This window comes from Triturus cristatus, chromosome 4_1 (assembly GCF_964204655.1).
Source record: "Triturus cristatus chromosome 4_1, aTriCri1.1, whole genome shotgun sequence".
NCBI classification, from domain to species: domain Eukaryota; kingdom Metazoa; phylum Chordata; class Amphibia; order Caudata; family Salamandridae; genus Triturus; species Triturus cristatus.
Window position 1 is genome coordinate 304,133,910 of NC_140585.1, and position 23,498 is coordinate 304,157,407.

At 43.7% G+C, this 23,498-nt stretch overlaps 1 protein-coding gene across 1 annotated transcript in view; it reads left to right on the plus strand.

Moving 5' to 3' along the window:
- LOC146854824 (adenosine deaminase 2-like) overlaps positions 1–23,498 on the plus strand; it is a 551,112-nt gene that overhangs the window by 114,817 nt on the left and 412,797 nt on the right. Inside the window, exons 2-3 of the mRNA XM_085652184.1 lie at positions 15,540–15,765; positions 19,090–19,300. Of these exons, the coding sequence (XP_085508310.1) occupies positions 15,540–15,765; positions 19,090–19,300 (437 nt within the window). The remainder of the gene's footprint in view (positions 1–15,539; positions 15,766–19,089; positions 19,301–23,498) is intronic.

The window sequence follows — 23,498 nt, forward strand, 5'->3', positions numbered from 1 at the left end:
CCTCAAGGGCCCTGGGGACCGCCACCCCTCAGGGTCAGCTCCTGCAGTGTCCTGGGGTGCCCACCCCCAGGAAACTGTTGTTTGCTATGAGAGGGCGGGAGTCTCCCGCCCTCCCATAGCAAACTTGGTTTGGATTTTGAAAGAGAGAGCACTGAAACCTGCTCTCTCTTTCAAAATCGGGCAAGGTTGAAGCACCAATCTTCTGGGAGCCATCGGGACTGATCGGCTACTGAACAGGTCGGTGAGCAAGTGTGGAGCGCGTAGCAATCAAGTACCTGTGTCGCGGGGGTAACGTCATAGCGTTGGGAGCGTCTGCATGAGCGCAGGGAAGTGAGGGGCCCGGGTGAGGAATGTGAGCCACGCAAGAAGGCAAGTGGCCGTCAAAAAGGTCGCGGTGTGCTAACTGAAGGAGAAGGAAAAGCGGAGTCAAGCAGGCCGCAATAGAGGATGAATTGAACACTAATAAATTAAAAAAGCCTTGCACTAAGATGTGCATATACATTCTTGCGTATTGGATAACTTGTAACACTTTATATATATCAGATATAGACAATAATGGTGGTGAGTAAGAAGAGAAGTGTTAAATCCGGCACTTAGATGTGTATATACATTGATGCATTATAGATTTCAGTGATTACTAATAGTCGAGAAATGAAACACTTTGTGGTGTTATACGGAAATATAAAGTATATATGGTGATCCATGGGCAGAGAAGGGAGCATGTGGAACCATGATACTTAATGACTAACCGTACCTGAGATTTAGGAGGAGCTGACAAGAGGTCAGGGTGGGGTTATTGCCCAGAGTCAGGGGGCTGTGTGTGTAGTCAAGGGAATGCGTATTGCGAAAGATTACAGCTTTATAGTATTGTTCCATTCGTCAATAGTGTTCAAACCCTGGTTAACAGAGTTGCATCGTGTGATCCATTTACATTCACATCTGTTGAGCAGTAGTTGTTGATTGCCATCTCTGTTCGGAAGTGTAGGTTGGTCTATAACCTGCCACGTCATATCCAATTCACTGTGTTGTTTGTCCATGTAATGGGCAACCGGGGGGGCACTCATGACCTTGCAATGGATACGGTTTTTGTGTTGAATTATTCGTTGTTTCACCATTTGTTTAGTTTGGCCGATATATACAAGATTTCATGGGCAATGTATGGCGTAGATCACGTTGGAGGATTGGCAGTTAGTAAAAGTCTTGTTGTTGGTCACAAATTCTTTGGTATTCACTGTGAGGCAACAGACAACACAATCAATGTTGGTATTTATAGCATCCAATGACTGGTGGAAGACCCCTTGATGATGTGATAGAGTCCGTGTTGTTAGGTTTGGTTGACCATGTAATGGCATGTACCAGGTGATTGGATAGGTTGTCGCCTCTTTTGTAGGAGAACAGGGATGGTTGTTGGAAGGGTTCATGTGTGAGAAGGATCTGCCAATTTCTCTTGATGATCTTGATAACCTTGTTACTAGAGGGACTGAAGGTGGTGACAAATGGAATCTGCTTATTTTCTTGCCTGTTCTTGGGGGTGAGTAGAATCTCATGGTGGCAGTACCATACTGTTTCTGTGCTTGAGAGACAAAGCGATATGGGTAGCCCCTTTGAATGAGTTTGCTGGACAAGATGGCTGCTTCACAAAAGTAATCCTTTCTCCACCTACAATTCCTTCTGATGCGGATGAACTCTCTATAGGGGAGGCCGTCACGGAGGCCACATGGATTATAACTTGAATAGTGCAGGAGGGTGTTGCATTCCGTTGGTTTAATATAGAGGGCAGTGCCAATTTTGCTATCTTCAGCATGAAGGGTAAGGTCAAGAAATGGGAGATCGTTGGGTCTGCAATCCTATGTGAATCTCAAGTGTGGTTGGGACTGATTGAGCCAAATCAAAAAGACGTCTAGGTTGTCCGTCATGCCTCTCGATAGTAGGAGGATATCGTCTATGTATTTGTGCCACAAGTGTATGTGGTCAAGAAAAGGGTTGTGGGGCATCAAAATGTGAGTTTTTTTAAAATAAATAAAATGGCAAAGTTGGGGGCAAAACAGGCTCCAATAGAGACACCCTTGATTTGGAGATAGAACGTGTCTCTGTTTAGGAAATAGTTGTTGCTAAGGGCAATTTTAAGTAGGTCCATGATAAATTCTGTGGGTATAAGTGTGGGTTTGGGTCTGGTATCTAAGATTCTGGATGACAAGTAAGCCTTCATCATGGGGAATGCTGGTGTATAGGGACTCAATGTCAAGTCCCATCATGAGTTCAGTGTTGGTGTCAAAGGGTTTGTCCTCAATGACATTAATGAGGTCCATACTATTGCGCACAAAGGTGTCCGTCTTGTGTCCTGTGTTACAAAAGTCTTTGATGGCTGCGTCAATGTATTTTCCAAGAGGTTCCAAAATGGAACCACAGCCTGAGACTATGGGGCGTCCAGGTGGATTGATGTCATCTTTGTGTATTTTTGGTAGAACATAGATAACCGGAGTGCGAGGGGTTGGTTTTTCCAGAAGAGGAATTCTTTCTGTGATATGATGTTCAATGTCCTTGCCCGATTGGTCACAGTTTGGATTTTCATTTTAATGTCTGGTAGAGAGTCCTTGGATAGTGGGTGATCATGGCTAACATTGTATAGTTATCTTTTGATTTCCAGATCATATTTGTCAATTTCCATGACTACAATCCCGCCTCCTTTATCTGCTGGTTTGGTTATCAAGTTAGGATTTTTCTTGAGGTTCAACAATGCCTGTTTCTCAGAGAGGGGTAGGTTGTATGGAATGTATTCAAACTCATTCTTGAGGGCTGCAACTTCTTGAAGTACTATACTTTCAAACGAAAGTATTTCAGGTGGCATGGAGGTAGAGTGGGGTTGAAGGTGGAGGGTGGGTGGAAGGGGGATCTGGCAACTGGACCTGAAGGGGGTCTATCGGAGAAGAGGTATCGCAGAACGATTTGAATTTTTTATTAAATACCTGGTATGATAACAATGAATACATTATATGATAAAAAATGAAGCAAAACTAGGCTTTTACATTATTGGTCATAGATAATACAGAGTACAAAGTCGGGTGTTACTTAATCCAATTATATATATAATACAAAAATACATACATTAAGAAGGCAATTAATTAATAAATATTAGAAATATTTAAGAAATCTGAGTACAATCTGAATACAGCTCTGCCTTACCGCTGTGAATCCCTCCACAGCTCAAGGGGAGCCCATACTTCCAACCCCAACTCCCTCAACTTCCTTCCTTTCCGACTATACAAAGCAGATTCTATATTATGTATCCCCAGAAGTCTAGATAACCACAGCTGAAACGTGGGGGCCAGGGCGTCTTTCCAACTTCCCGCTAGCATTATACGCAACACAGCCAAACATAAAAACACAAAAGCTTCCTCCTCCATCTTCAGCCCCAAGTTGCTGTCAATACCTGTTATCATTAGGGTTGGGGATAGGTTGATCTTTCTACCTAGCAGCCCCTCCCAAAACTTTTCAATCTCTTCACGAATTATGCTCAGTTTATTGCATTGATAAAACATATGTATCAGATTAGCAGGCCCCTCCAGACACCTTGGGCATTTATCATCGTCTCTCTTATTCCACTCAAATAATTTGGCCGGTGTATAATATAAGTTAAATACAGTTTTATAGTGTTGTGACTTTAAATTTGTGGAGCGAAAAATATTCCCTGCCATATGCAATGCTTTATCTACATCGACATCTGGATCGCCTAGTTTCAACATCCAGGAAGCTTCAACCTTTTCAATATCATCTTGTAAACTTAATAAAAGGGTATTATATACCATTTTTATTTTTGTCACCCCGCCTAATAAATAGTCAAACATATTAATTCTACCACCTGGTCTGATCCGGGGTCTGATACTCATCAAAGTATTACGTATTTGTATATATTTAAAACTTTGATTATCTTGTATACCGAATTTCTGTTGGATAGTACCGAAGTCTAACAATTGCCCCCCTTCCCAGATATCCCCTATTCTTATAACACCTTGCTGTTCCCATATTCTCCCCAATCTATCATAACTGAATTGAGTATAATAGTTTATTTTAGGGACTCCAATTGTTCTTTGAAGCAGCTTCCAAACCTTACAGGCACTATCCATTAATTTGTATCGTGATTTTTTAAAATATCTTCTATCCGTTCTCCGCAACAGAAGTCCTATGGCTTCCCTACCCAGCATTAGTTCAAATATAGATGGCAAAACATGGATGCCATATGCGTTATTTGTCTGATTTTTGGCCGGCTCAAATAGTATTGCCATTTGGCTAATTAGACAAGCACAATGATAAAATCTAATGTTAGGGATAGCCAGTCCGCCCTTAGACTGAGGCTGAGAAAGATATTTCATGGATCGTCTTATTTGACCATACTGCCATATGAAGTTCATGAATGTTGCCTCTATTAATTTCATTAATCCTTCATCAATCATATAGGGGATGGAGCGAAAGAGATATAATCCCTATTGAAATCAAATGTTGAGCATCTATTCTTTTTAGATCCACCGTAATAGTTGATAGTAACGGAGCAAAGTTATCTTTTATAATTGCTTCAGGAACAGGGCTCACTCTAACCCCCAAATATACTGCAGATTCAGTGCACCTTTCATCATTCATTACGATATTACTAGTGCAAACTATCTGGGTCTTACTTTCATTTAACAAATAACCAGAGCATCGTCCAAATTCACTAGCGATCTCTCTAATACTACTCATAGCCCGGCCTGGTTCGGGGGTTATTATCGCCAGATCGTCGGCATAGGCCAAGAGCTTGGTCTCGAATCCATTACTAACTATTGGTCTAATATTAACACAGCCTATCAGTCTTTGAATTAACAGGTCTATATATAAAGCGAAAAGAATTGGTGAACAGGGGCAGCCCTGACGTGTCCCCCTGGAGATAAATATTCTTTCCGAACTTGCGCCCATTAATTGGATTCTGGCCGTCGGTTCAGAGTACATGGCCTGAATGGAATTTATTATTTTAGGCCCAAAGCCTCTATACTCCAATATCCCCCATAGATACTTCCATGTGACACGATCAAAGGCCTTTTCTGCATCGAGAAGGATCATGGCCATCCGTCCCCCCGTGGCAGCCTACACATCAAAAAGTGAAATAGCCCGCCTAATATGTTCTGTGGTCCCTCGGCCTGGGATAAACCCATGCTGCCACGGGGAGACCAATCCGCCTATGATCCTTCCGAGCCTTTTGGCCACAACTTTTGCATATATCTTGGTATCACTATTAATAAGGGATATTGGACGATATGATGCTGGATTCTCTGGGGGCTTCCCTTTTTATGAAAAACTATTATATTGGTTTCCTTCCATGAATTTGGGATTACCCCAGAGCTCATTATACCATTAAATAAGTCCAGAAGTATCGTGATAATCTCATTCTGAATACATTTGTATACTTCTAGCGGGATGCTATCTGGCCCAGCAGCCTTCCCAGAAAGTAAATCTTGAAATGCTTCAGCAACCTCCCCTTTTTCAAAGTCTTTCTCCAATACCTCTATATCCTGACTACCAAGATGTGGGCATGAATCTGAAAATTCACAACTATCTGCGTCTGGAAGCTTTCCTTCCTTATATAGATATTGATAGAAACGTTTAAAAACATTTAATATATCTTCTGGTTCTGTATAGACCCTTGCCCCCTCTACTATATTAGTTATTTTGTTCTTGATATTTTCCTGTCTGATCCGGAGGGCTAACAATTTTCCTGCCTGTTCTCCTGTCTCATAGAGCTTACCCCTCTGCGTCTGATATTCATCAGCAGATTTTTGTGTTGTCCCTTTATGTATCTCTGCTTTAATACATATAATCTTCTGCTGGATCCCCGAGACCTCTTTTCCCTGACTAATATATATCATATGTTGCTCCTCTGCTAGCTGACCCATTAATCTCTTATTATTTACCCCCTCTACTTTCTTCCCTCTAGCCGAAAAAAACTTATTGTTTCACCTCTTAGAGCTGCCTTAAATGCATCCCAGACAGTGTTTCGGAATGCAATATAACGATTCATATTAAAATATTCCTGGGTCCACTTCCTTATATATTCCACAAAATTGGGATTAACTAATAGCTTCCTTTCAAATGTCCATCTTGTTTGTTTCTTATTCGAGAAATCTGCTGGATGCTCCAGAATTAATGGACTATGGTCCGACAAAGTTTTTGGAAGCTTCTCAATTGTGGCATTCTTAATTTCAGATCTGGTAATCAAAAAATAATCTAATTTGGTATACTTACTATACGGATAGGAAAAATATGTAAACCCAGGTTCATTTGGTTTCTTACTTCCCCAAACATCTATCAGCTCGTGTGAATCCCTTAGTGCTTTTAATGCGCGATATACCTTGGGTTTGCAGCCTGAATAGATACTATTTTTACCAAAATCAACCGAGATATTAAAATCCCCGCATACTATCAAGGGTATTGTCCAGTTAATTAGTTCTATCTCCAACTGTTCAAATAGTTCGGAATCGTCCTGGTTCGAGCCATATATTGTACATATTGTGTATCCCAGATCCAGTTCTACTAATGCCCATCTTCCAAGGGCATCTGACAATTGTCGTTTGGCCCCTCCCAAAGATGATTTAGCCAGAATTGCAACCCCTCTAATGTTAGATGTCTGGGTGGAGCAAGCCAGCAAATCAAATCCTCTGATATTTAATAAATATCTTTTAGCCCAAGGCACATGGGTTTCCTGTATACATACTAAGTCTAGATAATTTGACCATACAAACTGTCCTAGCCGTTGCCTTTTCCTCCAATCATTCAGACCGCTAATATTCACCGTACCTATCCTAAGCCTCCCCATTTTCCTCTGCTAAGTAGCCACACCCTATTTGATACAAACCAACATCAGTTTTATATATCAAGCCTGTTTCAAAGTCACCATACAATACTAGGTATTTCTTTTTCTCCCCTCCATCAGAGACCACCCATCCCAAACCAACCTCCCCCAGCCCTGTGACCCCCCACCCCAACCCATTGTCACCCACCCCACCACCCACAACTCCCTCCACCCTGTTGAAGCGCTCAGACCTTGGTCTGTGCATGTGATGTATGTTGCACTAGCGGCCTGGGTCATTCTAAATCATTCAATTATAGTTTTAGATCACCCCCATAATTCAGACACAACAGATGGCTCATATAACACATAAAAAGACAGGAAAAAAACAAAATGCAATCCGAATCTTTTATATAGTTTTTAGAACCATCCCAAATCCTATGTTTACTGCGTCTTTATTTGTCCAAAGCATCCAGGTACTCTCTGGCTTTTATTACCGATGCAAAATATCTTGTATGCCCATCATGGATTATCTTAAATTGCGCTGGATTAATAAGATAAACCTGAATATATTTTTCCTGAAATGGCTTTATTAGCTGTCTCAGCCTCCAGCGTCTCTCTACAGTTGAGTGACAGAAATCCGGCCGTACAAAGAAAGAGACCTCCCCAACTGATCTCCTTGCTTCTGGTCTAGCTTTTTCTGAGATTGCCTGTCGCAGGAGGAAATTGCCAAAGAAAACAAGAATTGCCCTTGGTTTGTCCCCCTCCCTAGATTGAGCACGAGGTTTGAACGGAGTTCGGTGTGCTCTTTGGATCTCTACAGCCCACCTCCACTCTGACAACTCCGGAAAGGCTGATTTAAAAAGATCGATTTATATATGCCCTCGTATCCTGTCTCTCCTCTCCTTCGGGGATCCCCAGCACCCTGAGATTATTCCTTCTTTGTCTGTTCTCGAAATCTTCCAGCTTCCACTGGATATCCTTTATTTGGGCGCCTTGAGCCACTGCCTGAGTTAGTGCACTGGCCGCTTCTGCTTCTGTTGACACTATTCTTTCCTCAAGGTTTGTCACTCTATCGCCCATATTGGTGCATGCCTTGGAGAGTTTCCTGACAACCCCCTGCATCTTTCTCATCGCGGCCTGTGCCTTCTGACTATCTTGATGTGTTTCTTCTCTATGAGAAAGAATGGCCTGGTGTATTACCTCCAGGGTGGGGGAGATTGTTCCGACGTCAGTCGGTGATTTACCAGATAGTGGTGTAGCAGAAGAATAGTCCCAGCTTAAATCCTTTTTCTCCCGCCTCTGTATTCCAGGACACTGAATTCATTTTTTTTCCGTTACCGGGGGGTCTGGGTCGCTATCCTCAAGATCTGACTCTAGGTTGCTGGCCCCTGGCGATGAGCTTAACACATCCTCTGACCATTCTGCCCCTTTCGAAACAGAAAAGAAGGCGTAGCTGGGCTCCTTATCCGTGTCAGTTCCATTCTTACCCCCTACCACTGGACCTTTTGCCAAAGTCAAATTATTCATCTCAGATGTTGAAGGAGAATACCAAGATCCCTCTCCACCATCCTCAACTCCTTTGGATATGGGAGCTTCGCCCTGCATATCTTTGCCGTTTACTTTCATTTCTTGGTTCCTAGCAATAGCCATTGCATCTGAAGTATCTTGGGGGAGGGAGGCCGAGGGGAGAGTCGCCGAGCTTAATGTATCTAAACTAACCCCCCCCAGATATCAATACTGGGGGGTCCCTCTCGCCACCAGCATCAATGTTAAGACGGGGACCCTCGCCTTCAGACTCACCTCCTAGAGTCTCTCCATCGCCCCCCATGATCTTTGTACTCGGGATCACTAGGGTACTTCTGAAAGTTCCAGAGACCCTTGCTGGGCTCACCTCCTTATTCCGCTTCTGCCTTGCACCAGTTTTCTCCGTTTTAGCCTTTGCTGCAACCGCTGTCGCTGTCTCAGTCTCCGCTCGTGGCTCCTTTCCCCGCATCAGCAGATCAGCTAAGGAGGGGCCAGCTGGACGTTTCTTTCCAGTAGCCCCGCCTCTCCCTCTCCTCGGCGGGTCCGACGCGCTGGGCTGACGCATTCCGTCAAACGATCTTTCCGAGACATCCGGACATGCCGGCGGTTCTCCCCGTGGTCCTCGAGCCGACGCTGCCGCTACCTTGGGGCCAGATGAACTCGCGATCTTCAGGGCCATTCCACCTCCGAGAAGCAGCTGAAGCAGGTATCTCTGCACAAGGCGTTTGATTGACCGGGAGCTAAACTTTAGCAAGAACGCCCAGGTTCTCTTGGTGGAAGCCCGTATAACCAGCATTGGGGAGTAATAATAAATCCAATGGGGGCCTAAATTACAAGTTTTGACCCAGCATAGCCCGCTAGTGTTGCGCTCGGCCACCTAAGCGGCCGCCATCTTGCTTCTCCGGTGGAGGAGATTTTCTTGGAGGTCAAAAAAGTTGCTCTTCTCAGTGGGAACAAAAATCAAGCCTTTGCTCAAGAGGGAAGTTTCCTGTGAGGACAAGGAGTGTTTGGAAAAGTTGAATATGGGAATCAGTTGCTGGTCCGGATTGGTGAGTCTTGTGGAGATAGACGTTGTTGTAGGCTCAGTTGGTTCCATGATCTCGGAAAACTGTTAATTGTTGAGGGACCTATTAGTAGAACTTTCTTTGGGTTTGGCGTTTGCCGGAGTATTGGTACTGGTAGTTGGTTCGAGTTCTGCTTCTTCCACGTCCGAGGTTCCCGTCTAAAAAATGGGGTGGTCGAAGTGGTGGCAGTCTATTTGGATTCCTGTTTTAACTGCTGCCTTCGCCAGTCTTCTACAGAGGTGTTGGAGGAATCTGAGAAGGTGATCATCTGGTTGTTTCGGAACCTGCCCCAGTTACGAGTTCTGGGTGGTTGGTACAAAGTGTTGTAGAAATCGTCAAGTAGGTAGGAATATGTCTTCTCTTTCTCGTAGTTTTTAATATCTTTTTGTATTTTGTTGATTTATTGTTGAGTTCAAAGTAGTTGAAAGTGGCAATAGTGGTATTGATTGTTTCTAAGAGGTTTTTTGCATTCAATAATGTGCTGTCCTCAAGGATGAGTTTCTCAAGTTCTGCAATTTCTTCCAGTTCCCTGCGACTGTGTTCAATGGCTGTTTCGATGTCTAACACCTTCCAATGGTGTGAGCAGGTTGTGGCCAGGTGGCTGAATCCTGTGCTGAATTTGGGATCTTGGGTAAAAATTACAGGGGTGTTACGGATTTGAAGGACAAGTGGAATAATGTGTGCGCGCATGGAGGTTGGTCTGAATTGTTTCTTTTTAAGTTTCTCAAGTCTGTCTAGAAGTACCCCGGATGTGTTGGTGGCAGGAGTGATGGGGGCAGAGGTTGAAGCGGTGGACAGTAAGGAAGGGCTGCTGAGTATTTGTTGGCAGGCAGGAGCGTGAATTATTGACATTGGAAAAGACACTTCCCACAGATCAGACATTTGTAAAGGACTGGAACATTCAAAGGTAAAGGGTTGGGGAATTATGGGACAGACTGGACAAATGTGAGAAGTTGGCCTGGCATATGCTGGTCACTAGTTATAGTGGCCACCTTGCACCAGTCCAATTCAACTCTTATGGTAGATAGGTTTAAGACAACCTTTTTAAAGAAAGCTATCCTAGTGGTAGCTGTGGAGAGCAGCCTTCAGGCTAAGTCTCAGAGGAATGTAAAGCAGCTTGTTTTACCCTATAATCTCTTGAATTACCAAATGAAAGGACACCACACAGGTATATATATCAAATACATATGTATTTATTTCTAAACACACTCTACTGATCTCTTTATGAGATTAGAAGTCAGGAACACATTCAAATATCAACGTTTCACAATAAGTTAAGCACAAATATGGCTGGGGCTCTAGGGGTGTACCAGACCATATACTAAAAAAGAGGTTTAGGAAAGTCGACTTGCAAGGGGACAAAGCCTAGGGCCTGTAGAATCGCTGGGGCTTCACTAATCCACCCAAGGTAGGTAAGTAAGAGACCCACGGAGACGCGTGCAGTGTGAGAACACAGCCGCGGGTTCCCTATTGATTTCAATGGAGCAAGTCGCGGTTGGATTTTTAAAGTTTAAGGGTACTTCGAGGATGTCTACAAGCAAGCCACTTACAAGGTAAGTAATTCGAGGGCCAACACACACTAGGGCACCGGAGTGCATGAGTTACCTCACCCAGGGAAGCCGGGTGCATAGGTGTCTTTTGGTGTCGGGTCGCGTCGCTGTTTTCTATGGAAGCCAAAGAAGATTTGCTGCTTGCGAAGACTGAAGAAGTGTCCGGTGGAATACAAGGCTGGATTCAGGATGCAGATGACCTGAAAGCAGAAGGGACAGTGTTCACAGTCACTTGCCAGTGACCTGGGGCCCAGAAGATGGAGGCCCACAGATGTCGGGTGATTTCAGGTGATCAAGGGTGTTTTGATTCTTCGCCCACGAGGTCCAGGAGGGATCGACTATGACCAGCAGCTGGATTCGGAGTTTTCCACCAAGTCTGCAGCTGACTGAGGTGTCGGCAACCGGATTGGAGCCAACAAGCCTTGGCAACAGCAAGTCTTGTGAAAAGTGGATAAAGTCAATGGTGCAGACCAGCAAGGTCTGTGGGACTCACCAAGCGAAGGTGAGTGAGGGCAGACCTGGAGCAATCAGGGGAGCCCTCTGGTTTGATAAGAAAGTCTTCAGGGGACCCACAAGCCAACGGGCAAGGGATCGCAAAGACGCCTCGTGAGGAAATGCTTTACAGGAGCCTACGGTCACTCGGGATGGGGAAGGCCTCTGATTTTCGGTGCACAACCTGCTGGAGGCTTAGGCCACAAATGGTTCAAAGCACAAGTTCATAGAACGTCGTGAAGGGTTGCACTCGACAATAGTGCATGGTACCCGGATATTGCTGTTCCTCGTCACTCGTGGGGTCCACTCGCCTCAGCTCTGCTGGGGACTCACAATGACCGTCGAGAAGTCAGGAAATCCACTTCCGGGACTGCAGGAACTTTGGACTCCGGCCGGAGCGGGAAAGTTTGTGACCATTGATTAGAGTTTCTGGTGCCTGCCAAGCAGTGAAGTCACTCCTTGACTCCAAGGGAGATTCTTCTGTCTTCCAAAGGTAGTGGAACGTTGAAGGGCCAGGATTCTTCTTGTAGAGCGTCGTCCAGGGATATCTGATTTGCAATGGCAAGGTTTCCCTATCTTATACTGAAGGTAGGGGAGGGACTAGCTCTATGACCACTCCTCTGGGAGGGTCAGGGGAGTGGGTGGTTACACCCACTTCCCTTTGTCCAGTTTCGCGCCAGAGCAGGGGCAGGTAGCCCCTGAACCGGTTTGAGCTGGCATATGCACAGAGGAGCCTACTGCTCCCCCAGTGCAGGAATTCAAAGCACTCTAGGAGTGCACCCGCCCAGCCCCGATACACTAAATCCTGTCTGGAAGGTGGTGACACCTCCCTGTGACAGGATGCCTATTGCTGGGCCTCCTCTACTGCTGCGAGTTTCAGCCAGCAGCAGGAGGGCAGCCCAGTGTCTGTGCTGGTGGCATCCATTTTGTGATGCCAGGGCTCTTTCAGATTTCTACCATGTTTCCACAGTGGGTACATGTAGTCCCCTCTAGAAGGGTGGGATCATACTCCCACACCAGTTACTGGTGTGGGGGTATGATTCTAAGTTGTTTGACACCAAACACAACATGTTTTGATGCAGTCATTCCAAAGTTAGCATTTACCGGTAGGTTATAATGCACTTAAGAGTATATGGTTTAACCGCATCCACAAACAGCCAGCTGCAGAGGAGCCCTGCTCATGGAGAGGCACCCCCTCACATTGTTAACCAAGCACCCTGCCCTCAGGATTGATAGGGCCTGCTTTAGGGGTGACTGATAGGTTTATATGTGTGTGTAAGGTGAGATATAGGAACCTATACCTCAGTGAGGAGTGCTAACACTACCTCACCCAGGCTGCAGTAGCAGGCCTGTGGTGTCAGATTTAGTCTGCTACCCAGGGGTTGCATAATACATGCTTCAGCCCCTGGTAGGCCTGTGAAGTACCTATGCCCTTGGTACCTAGGGTACCATATACTAGAGGCTCATAAGGTACCACAGTATCCAATCACGAATGCATCTAGTATGCAATCCAAGTTGTTTAGAGAGAACAGAGAGAATGGGGCCCTGATTAGCATGGACCCAGCCAGACTATAGCCAGTAACCAGTGTTAACATCAGAAAAAAAGTCGGGGCAACATAAGTGCAGATCCTACTCTCCTACAACAAATATGTCAGGAGTACTGGCCAGAAGCATTGGTACTTAGAGGGAGACAAGTCAGGGCGCCTAGATCAGAGAATCACATTCAGCCTATCCGGGAGGTGCGGGATAGTGGAGGTAATTAGGTATATACACAGCAGGCCATTAATGCAAAATTTTCAAACCCTCTGAGGGAGATTTATGCCCCCGCCCGCTGGGCTCCAACCGCCAGTATTGTAATCTAGTGGTTGAACTGCTGCTATGGATGTTGGGCAAACCGCCACTGGTGACCTGTCAGTGGCGGTCCGCCCAACATCGTAATCGGGCCCTTAATGTTTCATCCATTGTTCAAAGAAAAAGTGCAAAAATAAACTATGATAAAGAACAGTAATGACAAATTCAAAATGAATTGTGAAATTAAGTTTCTGGTATGTAATAATGAAGGAAAAGCTAATGACCATTAATGCAATACATGTTTTTTATATTTTCCAAATTACTGTGTCACATGAATTAACAAGCATTGACAAAGCCAAAATGGATCGTTCTTTTTTCATCTGTCGGCTTTGCTAGCTCTTTTGCAAATGTCTGCAAAAGAATAATGCTTTCGCAGATGTGCGTATTAGTAAAATCAAAATATGAAAAAGAGCACTCTGAGTTATATGCATGCATATAAATCATGATTCCATGATGCTATACCTTACTGACGAGCCCTAATCAGGACGAAACCGGTCTTGGGTTGCTTGTTTTCTAGTTCAAGGAGGATCTAGCCTGGCAGCTTGGGTGGACTGTCCCTGTTTGAGCAGGGTCTAGACTAATTTGCATATGGCTGTAAGTTTTGGGTTGTCCACAATACGTCTTTTCGACTACTGACAGCTAAAACCTATCTGCAGGCGGGCCCTAAAAAGGATAAGAATTTAAATTGGTATTCAGGTATGGGTTAGAAATAGGATTATGTTGGGGTTAGAAATAGGGATAGGGCTAGAGTAAGGCTAACAGTTCAGTTGAGCATTAAGAATAGCCTTTGGGTAAAGGTCAAGGTAAGTGGAACTGTAAAAGTTTTCTCCATTAAGGATTGGTCCTTATTGAAAACATAATGTAAAATAAAACAAATTATTACTATCATCTTTTTGTATTCATTATTCTGTTTCATCATTTTGCCATAAATCCCATGTTAATATTCTGTTACCGTTGCAGTCCTTCATATTTCAGTCTAGGGGGGGTGCTCATTCTCTGGCAAACATGCACAGAGCTTTGCTGAGTGAGAGGTTGGTGTACTTGCATAACCATGCAGAGATACTCAGTGAGGGTTCTTGTGCTTAGAGTCCATCAGAAGACTGATCTCTAAAACCTACACACCTTTCAAGTGGACAATGCAGATATTCTGGAAGGCTACAAAAATCCATATGGAGGGCTGGGGGAATGGGTCTGGCGGTAGCCAAGAGGCTTGTCACACAATTATGGAAAGCTGTAGACCCTCCACCACTTAAAGCTTGGACACAATCAATGCTAAACTGGGCCAAAGTCGAAGCTGTGTCTCTGTTAAAGACAAATACGCTTGGACTGCGCAAATACCCTATATTATCCGCTTGGGGCGCGTTTTGACGGCGCTTCGAGTGGATACAGCTCCAGAGGACCCCTTAGACATTCCTGTTGTTATGTAAATTTGCAATGTGCATTTACTGTTGTGTGCCTGCTCTCTGGTCTGGTATGCTAAGAAATATTTGTGAATAATCACCGACAACTGGCTCACTGTGTAACACTCCATGATTCACATACACAAATTGAGATCTGTTAAGTTGACGTCCTTATGTTAGCTCTGAAATGTATATCATATTATTGTGCAGCTCCTGCCCTCCCTCACCCCTCTTCTTCCTATTTTTTTTCTGTTTTTATTGTTCTTATTTTCTTTTTATTGGATTATTGTTCATCATTTAATGGTTATCTACAAAAAGTTTGATCAATAACCCTGAACGAACGACTGGGTTGACTTCAGTTATCGAACAGAATGTAAATGAGTAGTAATGATTTATGGTACAAGGCCTGAAATTATGTTAGTTCATCATTAAGTGAAAAATGACTGGATTGTTGTAAAGGTATGCTGGTTCCAAATGATTCATATGCAATTGATATATGTACATTGAAATTATAAAACCCAATAAACAGATCAAACAAAAACAAAAAAATGGAGGACTGGGGGAAAGTGAGAAAGGTTTTGTAATGATAGTAGGTGGACCACTCTTGTCATCAGTTTCTGGTCAAAGCCACAAAGACCTGTTTTTATGGATTAGCACACACTACCTATGCATTTCTAATATGGACCAGAAGCAATTATTTGGTGTTGCATGTTAAAATGTATTAAGCTTAAGCAATACAAATATTATAGCATTGCAGATTTAAGATTCACTTCTTGCAAGCTCAGACTTTAAGTCGGAGCCATGTTCTCATTCCATGTCTGCCTTTTCCTTTCACTTGTAGGAGCAGCTTTGCACTTGCATGATTTTGCCATTCTAAACGTTGAGTGGCTGGTGAAAAAGGCATCATACTTGCCCAATTGTTACATTTGCTTCAGCAATGCAGGTACCGTCCAGTTCAAGTTTTCCAATCCGCACTCAGTGGGCCCACCACCACCAAACTGTGCGGACTGGGTGTTGCTTGAGAGCTACCGGAAGAAGCTGATTGACGTAAAGATTTTCGATAACAGGTGGGTTAATAAGGGGACATTTCTCTGGAAAGTGGTAGCTTTGATATTAAATTATCTCTGGGGAGAAAATGAGGCTACTGGTTTGTATTAGTCCTCCGAGGAGCCCATATGGGCACAGTAATCATTCTCTAATGTGAGTTGGGTTTATGAGATTCCTGGTATACTTCTTTACTTCTGGTTCTATCTGTGAGACTGTTTCTGCCCAATTTGTCTTAGGAATGGGGTATTAGACTGTTGCAGGACACAGAATACCATAGCTAACTATTTTATTTGTCTTATCTGTAGTTTTCATACAATAGTATCTTTGTGGAACATGGAGCTTTCGGTACGACCTTATGCTGTCTTAACTTGAGGGTTAAATAAAGCCTACCACACCTCAGTGTCTTATTCAAATCAATATTTATTTACTAAATGCTTAAAAGTGCTATCATATGACCCCCTTACCAGGCCCTTTTATAATTTGAATATATAAATCTTGAGCATTCAGCAGTCAGTGAGTTTGCAGTAAATGAAGGTCCAGTTTTTTGGGTCTGTTTTTGCTGATGACATCACAGTTGTACATTTTGCTAACCTCTCTACATTGTTACTGAGAACGCAATTGGTGGAAGGATGTTTAACTCCTGCTTCAGAGTAGCATTTTGTCGCCCCAAAACATTGGCTCATATCAAATGCCTTCAATGACCTGGACTTAACCCCCCCTCACTAACACCCTCCCTCTCCGCCAGTGGCACCTGGAATGATGTTTCCAATGTGGAACTGGCTCTGAATAAGAAAGGAGATGGCCTGTTATAGAGCAGAGCGATTAAAGACAATTGAGATATTGGGATCAATAGGCCTAAAAAAAGGTAAACTGGCTTAATACTGCAAGACTTGGACAGAGGAGGAACTATCAAAGTACATTTTACAGAAAGTCCAAAATCAAATTAAACTTGTCAAAAGGTTGTCAGTATTTACTGTGGAATAAATCATGTTTGCCTGTCTCCTTTAGAAAGCCATATCTCTGACTATAATAAGTAGATTTTTCACTGATCGTGCTTCATGCGTGATGTGACCGGACTACATATGTGGCACTTGTATTTCCCTGAATCATGCTAAGTATGTTACCAGCCCACTTCTATTGATGACCATTCCCGTACTCCCATGAACACATAGGCTTTCTTGCCAATCTTTATCACACAAGGAACTGCCTGTTAGATTGTGGCATTGAATATGATCCTATATCTGGGTTACTTCATAATGTTTGGGCCCTGAAATCCCTTATCTCATTCTCCATTTGCCTTCACACTACCCACACTTCTATATCATCTTTCCACAATAAGGCTGTGTAGGAGAGTGCACATTTTTGACATGGTCACCCCCACTTTTTGCCTGATATCTGATGCAATTTTGACAGAAGTACACTATGTTCCTGCTGTCCAGGTCCCCAATGCCAGATCTCTTTCCCTAAAACTGTAAAATTGTTCCCCCAATTCGCAATACCTTTAGCACCCCCTGTAAGTCCCTAGAAAATTGTACCCCTGGTATCTAGAGCAAGGAGGCTAAAGAGGGTTCCTAAGGGCTGCAGCATGTATTGTGCTTCCCTAAGGGACCCCTCAGCACCATCATACAAACTGACATTGCAGGTTGTGTGCCGTGGTGCAGAGAAAAGTGAAGACAAACATGGCCCACCCCCTATGTGCCATCTCTGCAGACACTGCATGCAGTATAGGTAAGTCACTCCTACAGCAGGCTTTACAGCCCTAAGGCAGGGTGCACTATACTACATGTTTGGACAAATCTGCATAAGCAGATATGCCCCTTTGATGTCTAAGTCGATTATTAGATATTACAAGTGAACAGGGAAGCCATTTTGAGAACATGTGCTGGACACTGGTATTTACGAGTTCCCCAGCTATATGATGGCTTCACTGAAAATAGAGATGTTTTGTTTCAAACATTTTGTATTAATAAGTCCACACTGATTCCAGTAATGGATTTATTAATACATTCACCCAGAGGACACCTTAGAGGTGCCCCTGAAAACCTACTGACTACTAGTGTACTGGCGGATTGGTGTAGAGCAGCCTGCCACCACAGACAGGTTTCTGTTCCACTGCAGGTGAGAGCCTGCGTTCTGTGAGATCATAAACAATGCCTGCTCCGGATGGAGGGGTTGCCACGCCTCTAAACAGGATGGCTAAGTGATCAGCATAGCAAGGCAGGAGGCTTCAAAGGCCTCTGCTGCCTTAGATATGCAACCCAAGGCTTCCCCCAGACAGGGGAAATACAACCCCCTGCTCCGGGCCAATTTCGCACCTGAATAGGCGGGAAAATTAGCTAATCAGGAGGCCTAAGGAGGGCTGCCTGATGTAAACACAAAACCTAAAATTTCACTATCTTGGTTTTGGTGGCATTAGGCTCACCGGGTCAGGTTTATGCCCACTTCCCACAGGAAGTGGTCATATTGAGGGTGTAGGCACCCTAGAGGTATGTAGCCCATTGGCTACTACCTGTCACTCCCCTTAACGCCCCTAAATAGGAGACACCCTTGATGCCAGGAATTCAGATTAGACAGATCAAGAAGAGTACAACCAGAACTGAAGACCGCTGTGGACTTTTTGCACGAAATTCTGCTTGCCTGCATCAGTCTCAACAGTTGTGACTGAGTTACTTATACTGCAGCTGAGCAACTACCAATAAGCCCAGTAGACTCCCAGCCCTTTGCAAATTGCCAGTAATTTCCATTGGAGCAATGGAGCTTCTCTCGTGCAGTCCATAGGCACCGAAGAAGCCAAGACTGATTCACCAAGTTGCTACTACCCTGTCAGCACAAGCCCCCCTCAGAAAAAGGTACCTGTGCTCCTGAAGGTCATATTTGTTCCCTCATCGAGTGAGAGGACACAGGACTCATACCTGGGGTACCGGACCCCTTGCAGAAGCCTAGGCCTGTTTAAGTCCAGTGGGACTCTAACCTCATCGAGATTGAGCTACCATAAAGGGATGTCAGCACCGCAGAAACTCACTTCCAGAGTTGCCCTGCAGTCCTCCTGTGCATTCCAAATTGATAGCCTCTTATGTCAGGGTAGTAATATTATGGATAAAAAAACAACCACATGAGTGGCACAGAGCACAGTAGTATGACAAAGGAAGGCTAAAGCTGGAGGTAAAGAATTGCTTGTGTTCCATAGAGCAGACCAAAATATGGATAGAGCGGAAACCTGAACCTTTCCTAATCTATTTCAGTATTTCTGATGAAGTACTTTTATACATTTTTGTTGCTGTTTGTCTATGTACAGTCAATCTTCTTCTCCTCCTGACTGCTCTCATCCTGTTGTTTTTCCTCAGTTTGGTGAGGAACATGACCCTGGTGACTGAGAATCCCGAGGAGGCCTATCCAACCCAGAGCTTCATCTGGAGAAGGTTTGAGGGTGCCTTCACTGCTATAGTCAGCCTCGTCACCTACGCCCCGGTCTTCAAGGAGTACTTTTACGAAGGTTTAAAGGAGCTTTATGAGGACAATATCCAGTACATCGAACTGCGGGCATTACTGCCCCAGGTATAGTCAATTTTTATGTTGGTACGTTTGCTGTCTGTTTCTGCCCATTTGAGAAATCTTGCAAATTGTTTTGCCTTGTATCAGTGCTGGGGGTTCGGGAGTTTTAGGGCTCAGGGCAGGGGACAGAAAATGGGCATTTTTCAGGCTGAGGGAGCAAGGGGGAGATGCAAGGGGATGGGGCTGGTTTTAGGGCTCAGGAAGGGAGGCTGGGGTCAGAGTAGTTTATAGGTGGCAGACTTTTAGGGCTCATGGCAGGGGACATGAAAAGGGCAGTTTTCAGGTCGAGGGGGTAGTTGGGCTGGGGCAGGTTTTAGGGGGATGGGGCTGGTTTTAGGGCTCAGGGGTCGGGTTTTAGGAATCAGGATAGGGGGTCGGGTAGTTATAGGGCAGGGACGGGTAGAACAGACTGCAAGAGGGGCCAAATATTAGGGCTCAGGGCAGAGGGTCTTTACCACACATGTCCCTTTACCAATCATGTCTTTACCATGAAATTACGTGGTAAGGGCATATGTGGAAAAGGCATGAGTGGTGAAGACACGGTCGTGGTTAAGACCGCGTGGGTCAGACCTGCGTTGTTGACGCGTGCATTGTTTCATTACACAATCCTAAAAATTATATGTGACGAAAGACCTTACCCATCACTGATGGCAGACAAAACGTATGCTGATTGGCCATGTGAAGGCAGCAATGAAAGGGCACACACCGCCCTGGATTAAACCAGGCTTAATTTTGGGTTTTTTAAAGTTTTATATAGCGCAAACTCAGCTTAAGGACATTGGAGCGCTTTACATTATCACCAGATTACATTACATAAGACCAGATTGTTTCTTTTTTGGCATATGTTGATAAAGTGCTTGGCCCAGAATCACAGGATGTTGAGCCGAAGCTGGGTCACGAAGATGGTTTTTTAGTTCCAAAGTTGGCAGCTCTGGTCGTTAGGCTACATCTCCCTTAACTGGCTTGCCCTGTGGGGTAACTGTGGAGGGAAAATTACAGATCTCTCCAACATACTAACAAATCACAGGGGCTTGGAAGAAACAAGCATTAGCCCAGCAGGAGGGTGGTTACTGTTATAAATTCCATTAAGTAATTGCTGTTGCAAGATGATGCTTAGATGTTTACTAACATTTTATGGGGCTTTTTTTGTCAGAGCCTCCCTGGTGAGTAGCTTTTTCCTTTCAGAGAGCATTTTGCCCTTCAGGGTCCAACATTTTTTTTGGCTAGTTTTTGTTCAACTCGATAGGGTTCTTTTTCACAACTTTCAACAATCTCACTAAAAGGGAAGTAAAAAAAAAAACTCGGACAAGTTAAAGTAATAAAAAGGCACTGTGTCTTTTCATGACTATAACTTGTTTGAGTTTTCTTACTTCCCTTCCAGCGAAGTTGTATTTTGTTTGTTTTTTAATTTTAGTCAACAGAAGCTGTTTATTATTTTACAGATGCCTTCACCTCAACATTGTTAGCACATAGGTGGCTATTTGTCATGAGATTCTGGTTTCTCACCAATACATTTATTGGTCTTCAAAAGAAATCTTTTATACACCTGATTAAGTTATGTAGATATAAATTGAAAGTGCTTGAAAGTGAAGGGCATAGATAAGTCACTATACAAATAGCAGCTAAAACCCCTAATGAAGTTGATTCAGGTCAGCAGTTTGATTTTGTTTGTGTTTCAAGAATCAAAAGAGGGAGGGAGAAGTTAAGGAAGAAGTTAAAGTTCCACTCAACTTCCCCTAAATGAGCTTGTAAAATCAAAAAGAGTTGAAGAGTTGTGTTGAGAGGGGGAGGGTGCGGGGGGGAAGGGGGATGCAACTCCAAAATTGTTGTGAGACCCTCAACAGTTTTGTTCCGCCAAAGGCATGACTCACGTTGGCGTACATAGCCACTGATCGCTACATCATTGGGTCTTTTCCTTCACCTAGAGGGATTGTCTCTTGAATCTGAGACCATATGGAATCCACCATGTGAGGAAAAAAGTTTAAAAATACCTCCTACCTTTAGAAAGGACAAATTTCAAGAAGATCAAAGGAAGTGAAATGATTAGAAAATGTGAGATGTAAAAAGAGAGGTATTAGGTGTCTCTCATATCTATCTCTGGGAGAACCTGGCCAAAAATGTTTCAGCCAATTATTTTGCCCTATGAGTCAATGGCTTTCGTCAGGACCGAAAGGTTGTTTTATAGGATCCCTTCACGAAGTCAAATTAAATCAAATGGGACACTCTCCCTCCATCTTTTGGAAGTTTTTTTTTATTAGTTTTTGATCATATACGACTCTGTTCAGTCCTAGAAGGAGGCAAAAAGACATGGAGAACAATGTGTTATGTATTAGAATTTAGTACTGATATTGTCCCATATTTCTAATAATGTATGCACCCAATAATTTCTATAAATGTGTATTTTTGCTCCATTAAATGCGAACATCTTCATCCCTTTTGGGGTTGTTTGTCTATGTGAGCAAATGCAATAATTGCTCATGTATTCCATGCTAGGATGAATCTTAATTTGGGGAGGCTCTATTATAAAAGCCTCCTTTATGCGAATTTAGGACAACGTATGCTGTGTAGATCTCACTGTATTTTGAAATGATAAGGAGTTTGAGTTTAAGTAGATGTAAACATAGACATTGATTTGAAAATGAACAGTAAGGGTAAAGGAATCTGTGACCGCAGAGTTATGTATGTTGTTTCTTAATGGAGTGAAGTAGTAACAGATTTCCGATTAGTGCCCCTTTAGAAACTGGTAGAAAACTGTCTTGTAAGGCTTCTGCTGCATACCTTAGTTTCTGTTTTAGGTCTTCATAGGTCTGGGCAGAGGCGTGTTATTGCTATTCCTTTGATTAGAGAGGAGAAGATATCAAAAATGGAGATTGTAGGGTTATAAATAGATAAAGGAGTAAAAAGGGTTTCAAAATTACTCCGCTTATTGCGGACACATTTAGAGAGTGACCCTACAGTTGTAGTTTCCCCTTTACCTTAGTCCTTCAGTGTGCACAACATGTCCTCTCCAGCCTGCATGTCAAAGCAAGTGGGGGAAGCTGCCAAGTTGTATAGCAGTGTCTCTTGCCAGGTGTTCCCAATCGGTAAAACATGAAGACAGGAGTGATTTTTTAATCATGACCCCAGGAGACTTAGGGGCATATTAGCAATGATCTGCTATATTTATCGCAAACCAAGTATAGCGCTGTTTTCTTTATTGCCGCATATCGCTGGAATACATCGCCGTGTTAGCGGCGTGTTATCAACGCGCTGCTCACAGGCGATGTGAATTCCAGCGATAGACGGTGATAAACTGCAATAGCAGGTGAAAACATGCGATAAATCTAGAGCGTAAAGGAAATGCTTGATGATAAGCAATGGTGTACTTAGCCCATCAATCCACCTGCCAGTGAAGAGATGGCGAAGTCAGATTTCTAGCAGGAGTTAAAATCCTGCGATAATGGGAGCTTAGTGCTTTTTTTTCCCCGCATCGCGGGTCCGGTGCAGCTTAATAAATATCGCGAAGCTGATTTCACGAGTGTTTCTCATGTATTTTTGCTGAGGTATACCCTCTTTGCATGTCATTAGCGATGTATATCGCTGACATGCAACGTGAGATAAAAAACAGCTACTATCTCAAGAATACACACGCTAAAGCCTGTTAGCGTGTCCTTGATAATAGAGCAATATTTAAATTGGCACTTTTCGGCCGAAAACGGCGGCCAAAAACGGCTGCCAAAGCGGCGATATTGTGCTTGATAATATGCCCCTCAGAGTGGTTTTGTCATGCCCCCGGGGGACTTAGAATGACGTTATCTGCTCTTAAGGTTGATGTTTGTTGGTGCCCCTAGGGTATCTATAATAGTGACCACCGCATGTACTATTCGAAAGTCATTAAGATTGAACTTTTGTCTAAACTTTTGGTTCTACAGGTGTAATGGAACCTTTTTATCTTATAGAATAATCATGAATTCAATGGTGGTTGAATGCAGGTATCATTTAATGTGATAAAAAAAGCAGAAAGATAGGAGCGGTTGAAATCATGACCCAAGGGTACTTAGAGCAGTTTTATTATGCCCCCGGAGGACTTAGAATGATGTTATCCGATCTAATAACTGAGGTTGATGTTTACTGGTACCCCTGGGGTATCAGTATTAGCGACTAGCTCATGCACTATTTTAAAATCATCGAGATTGTACTTCTGTGCAATCATTCGGTTCTA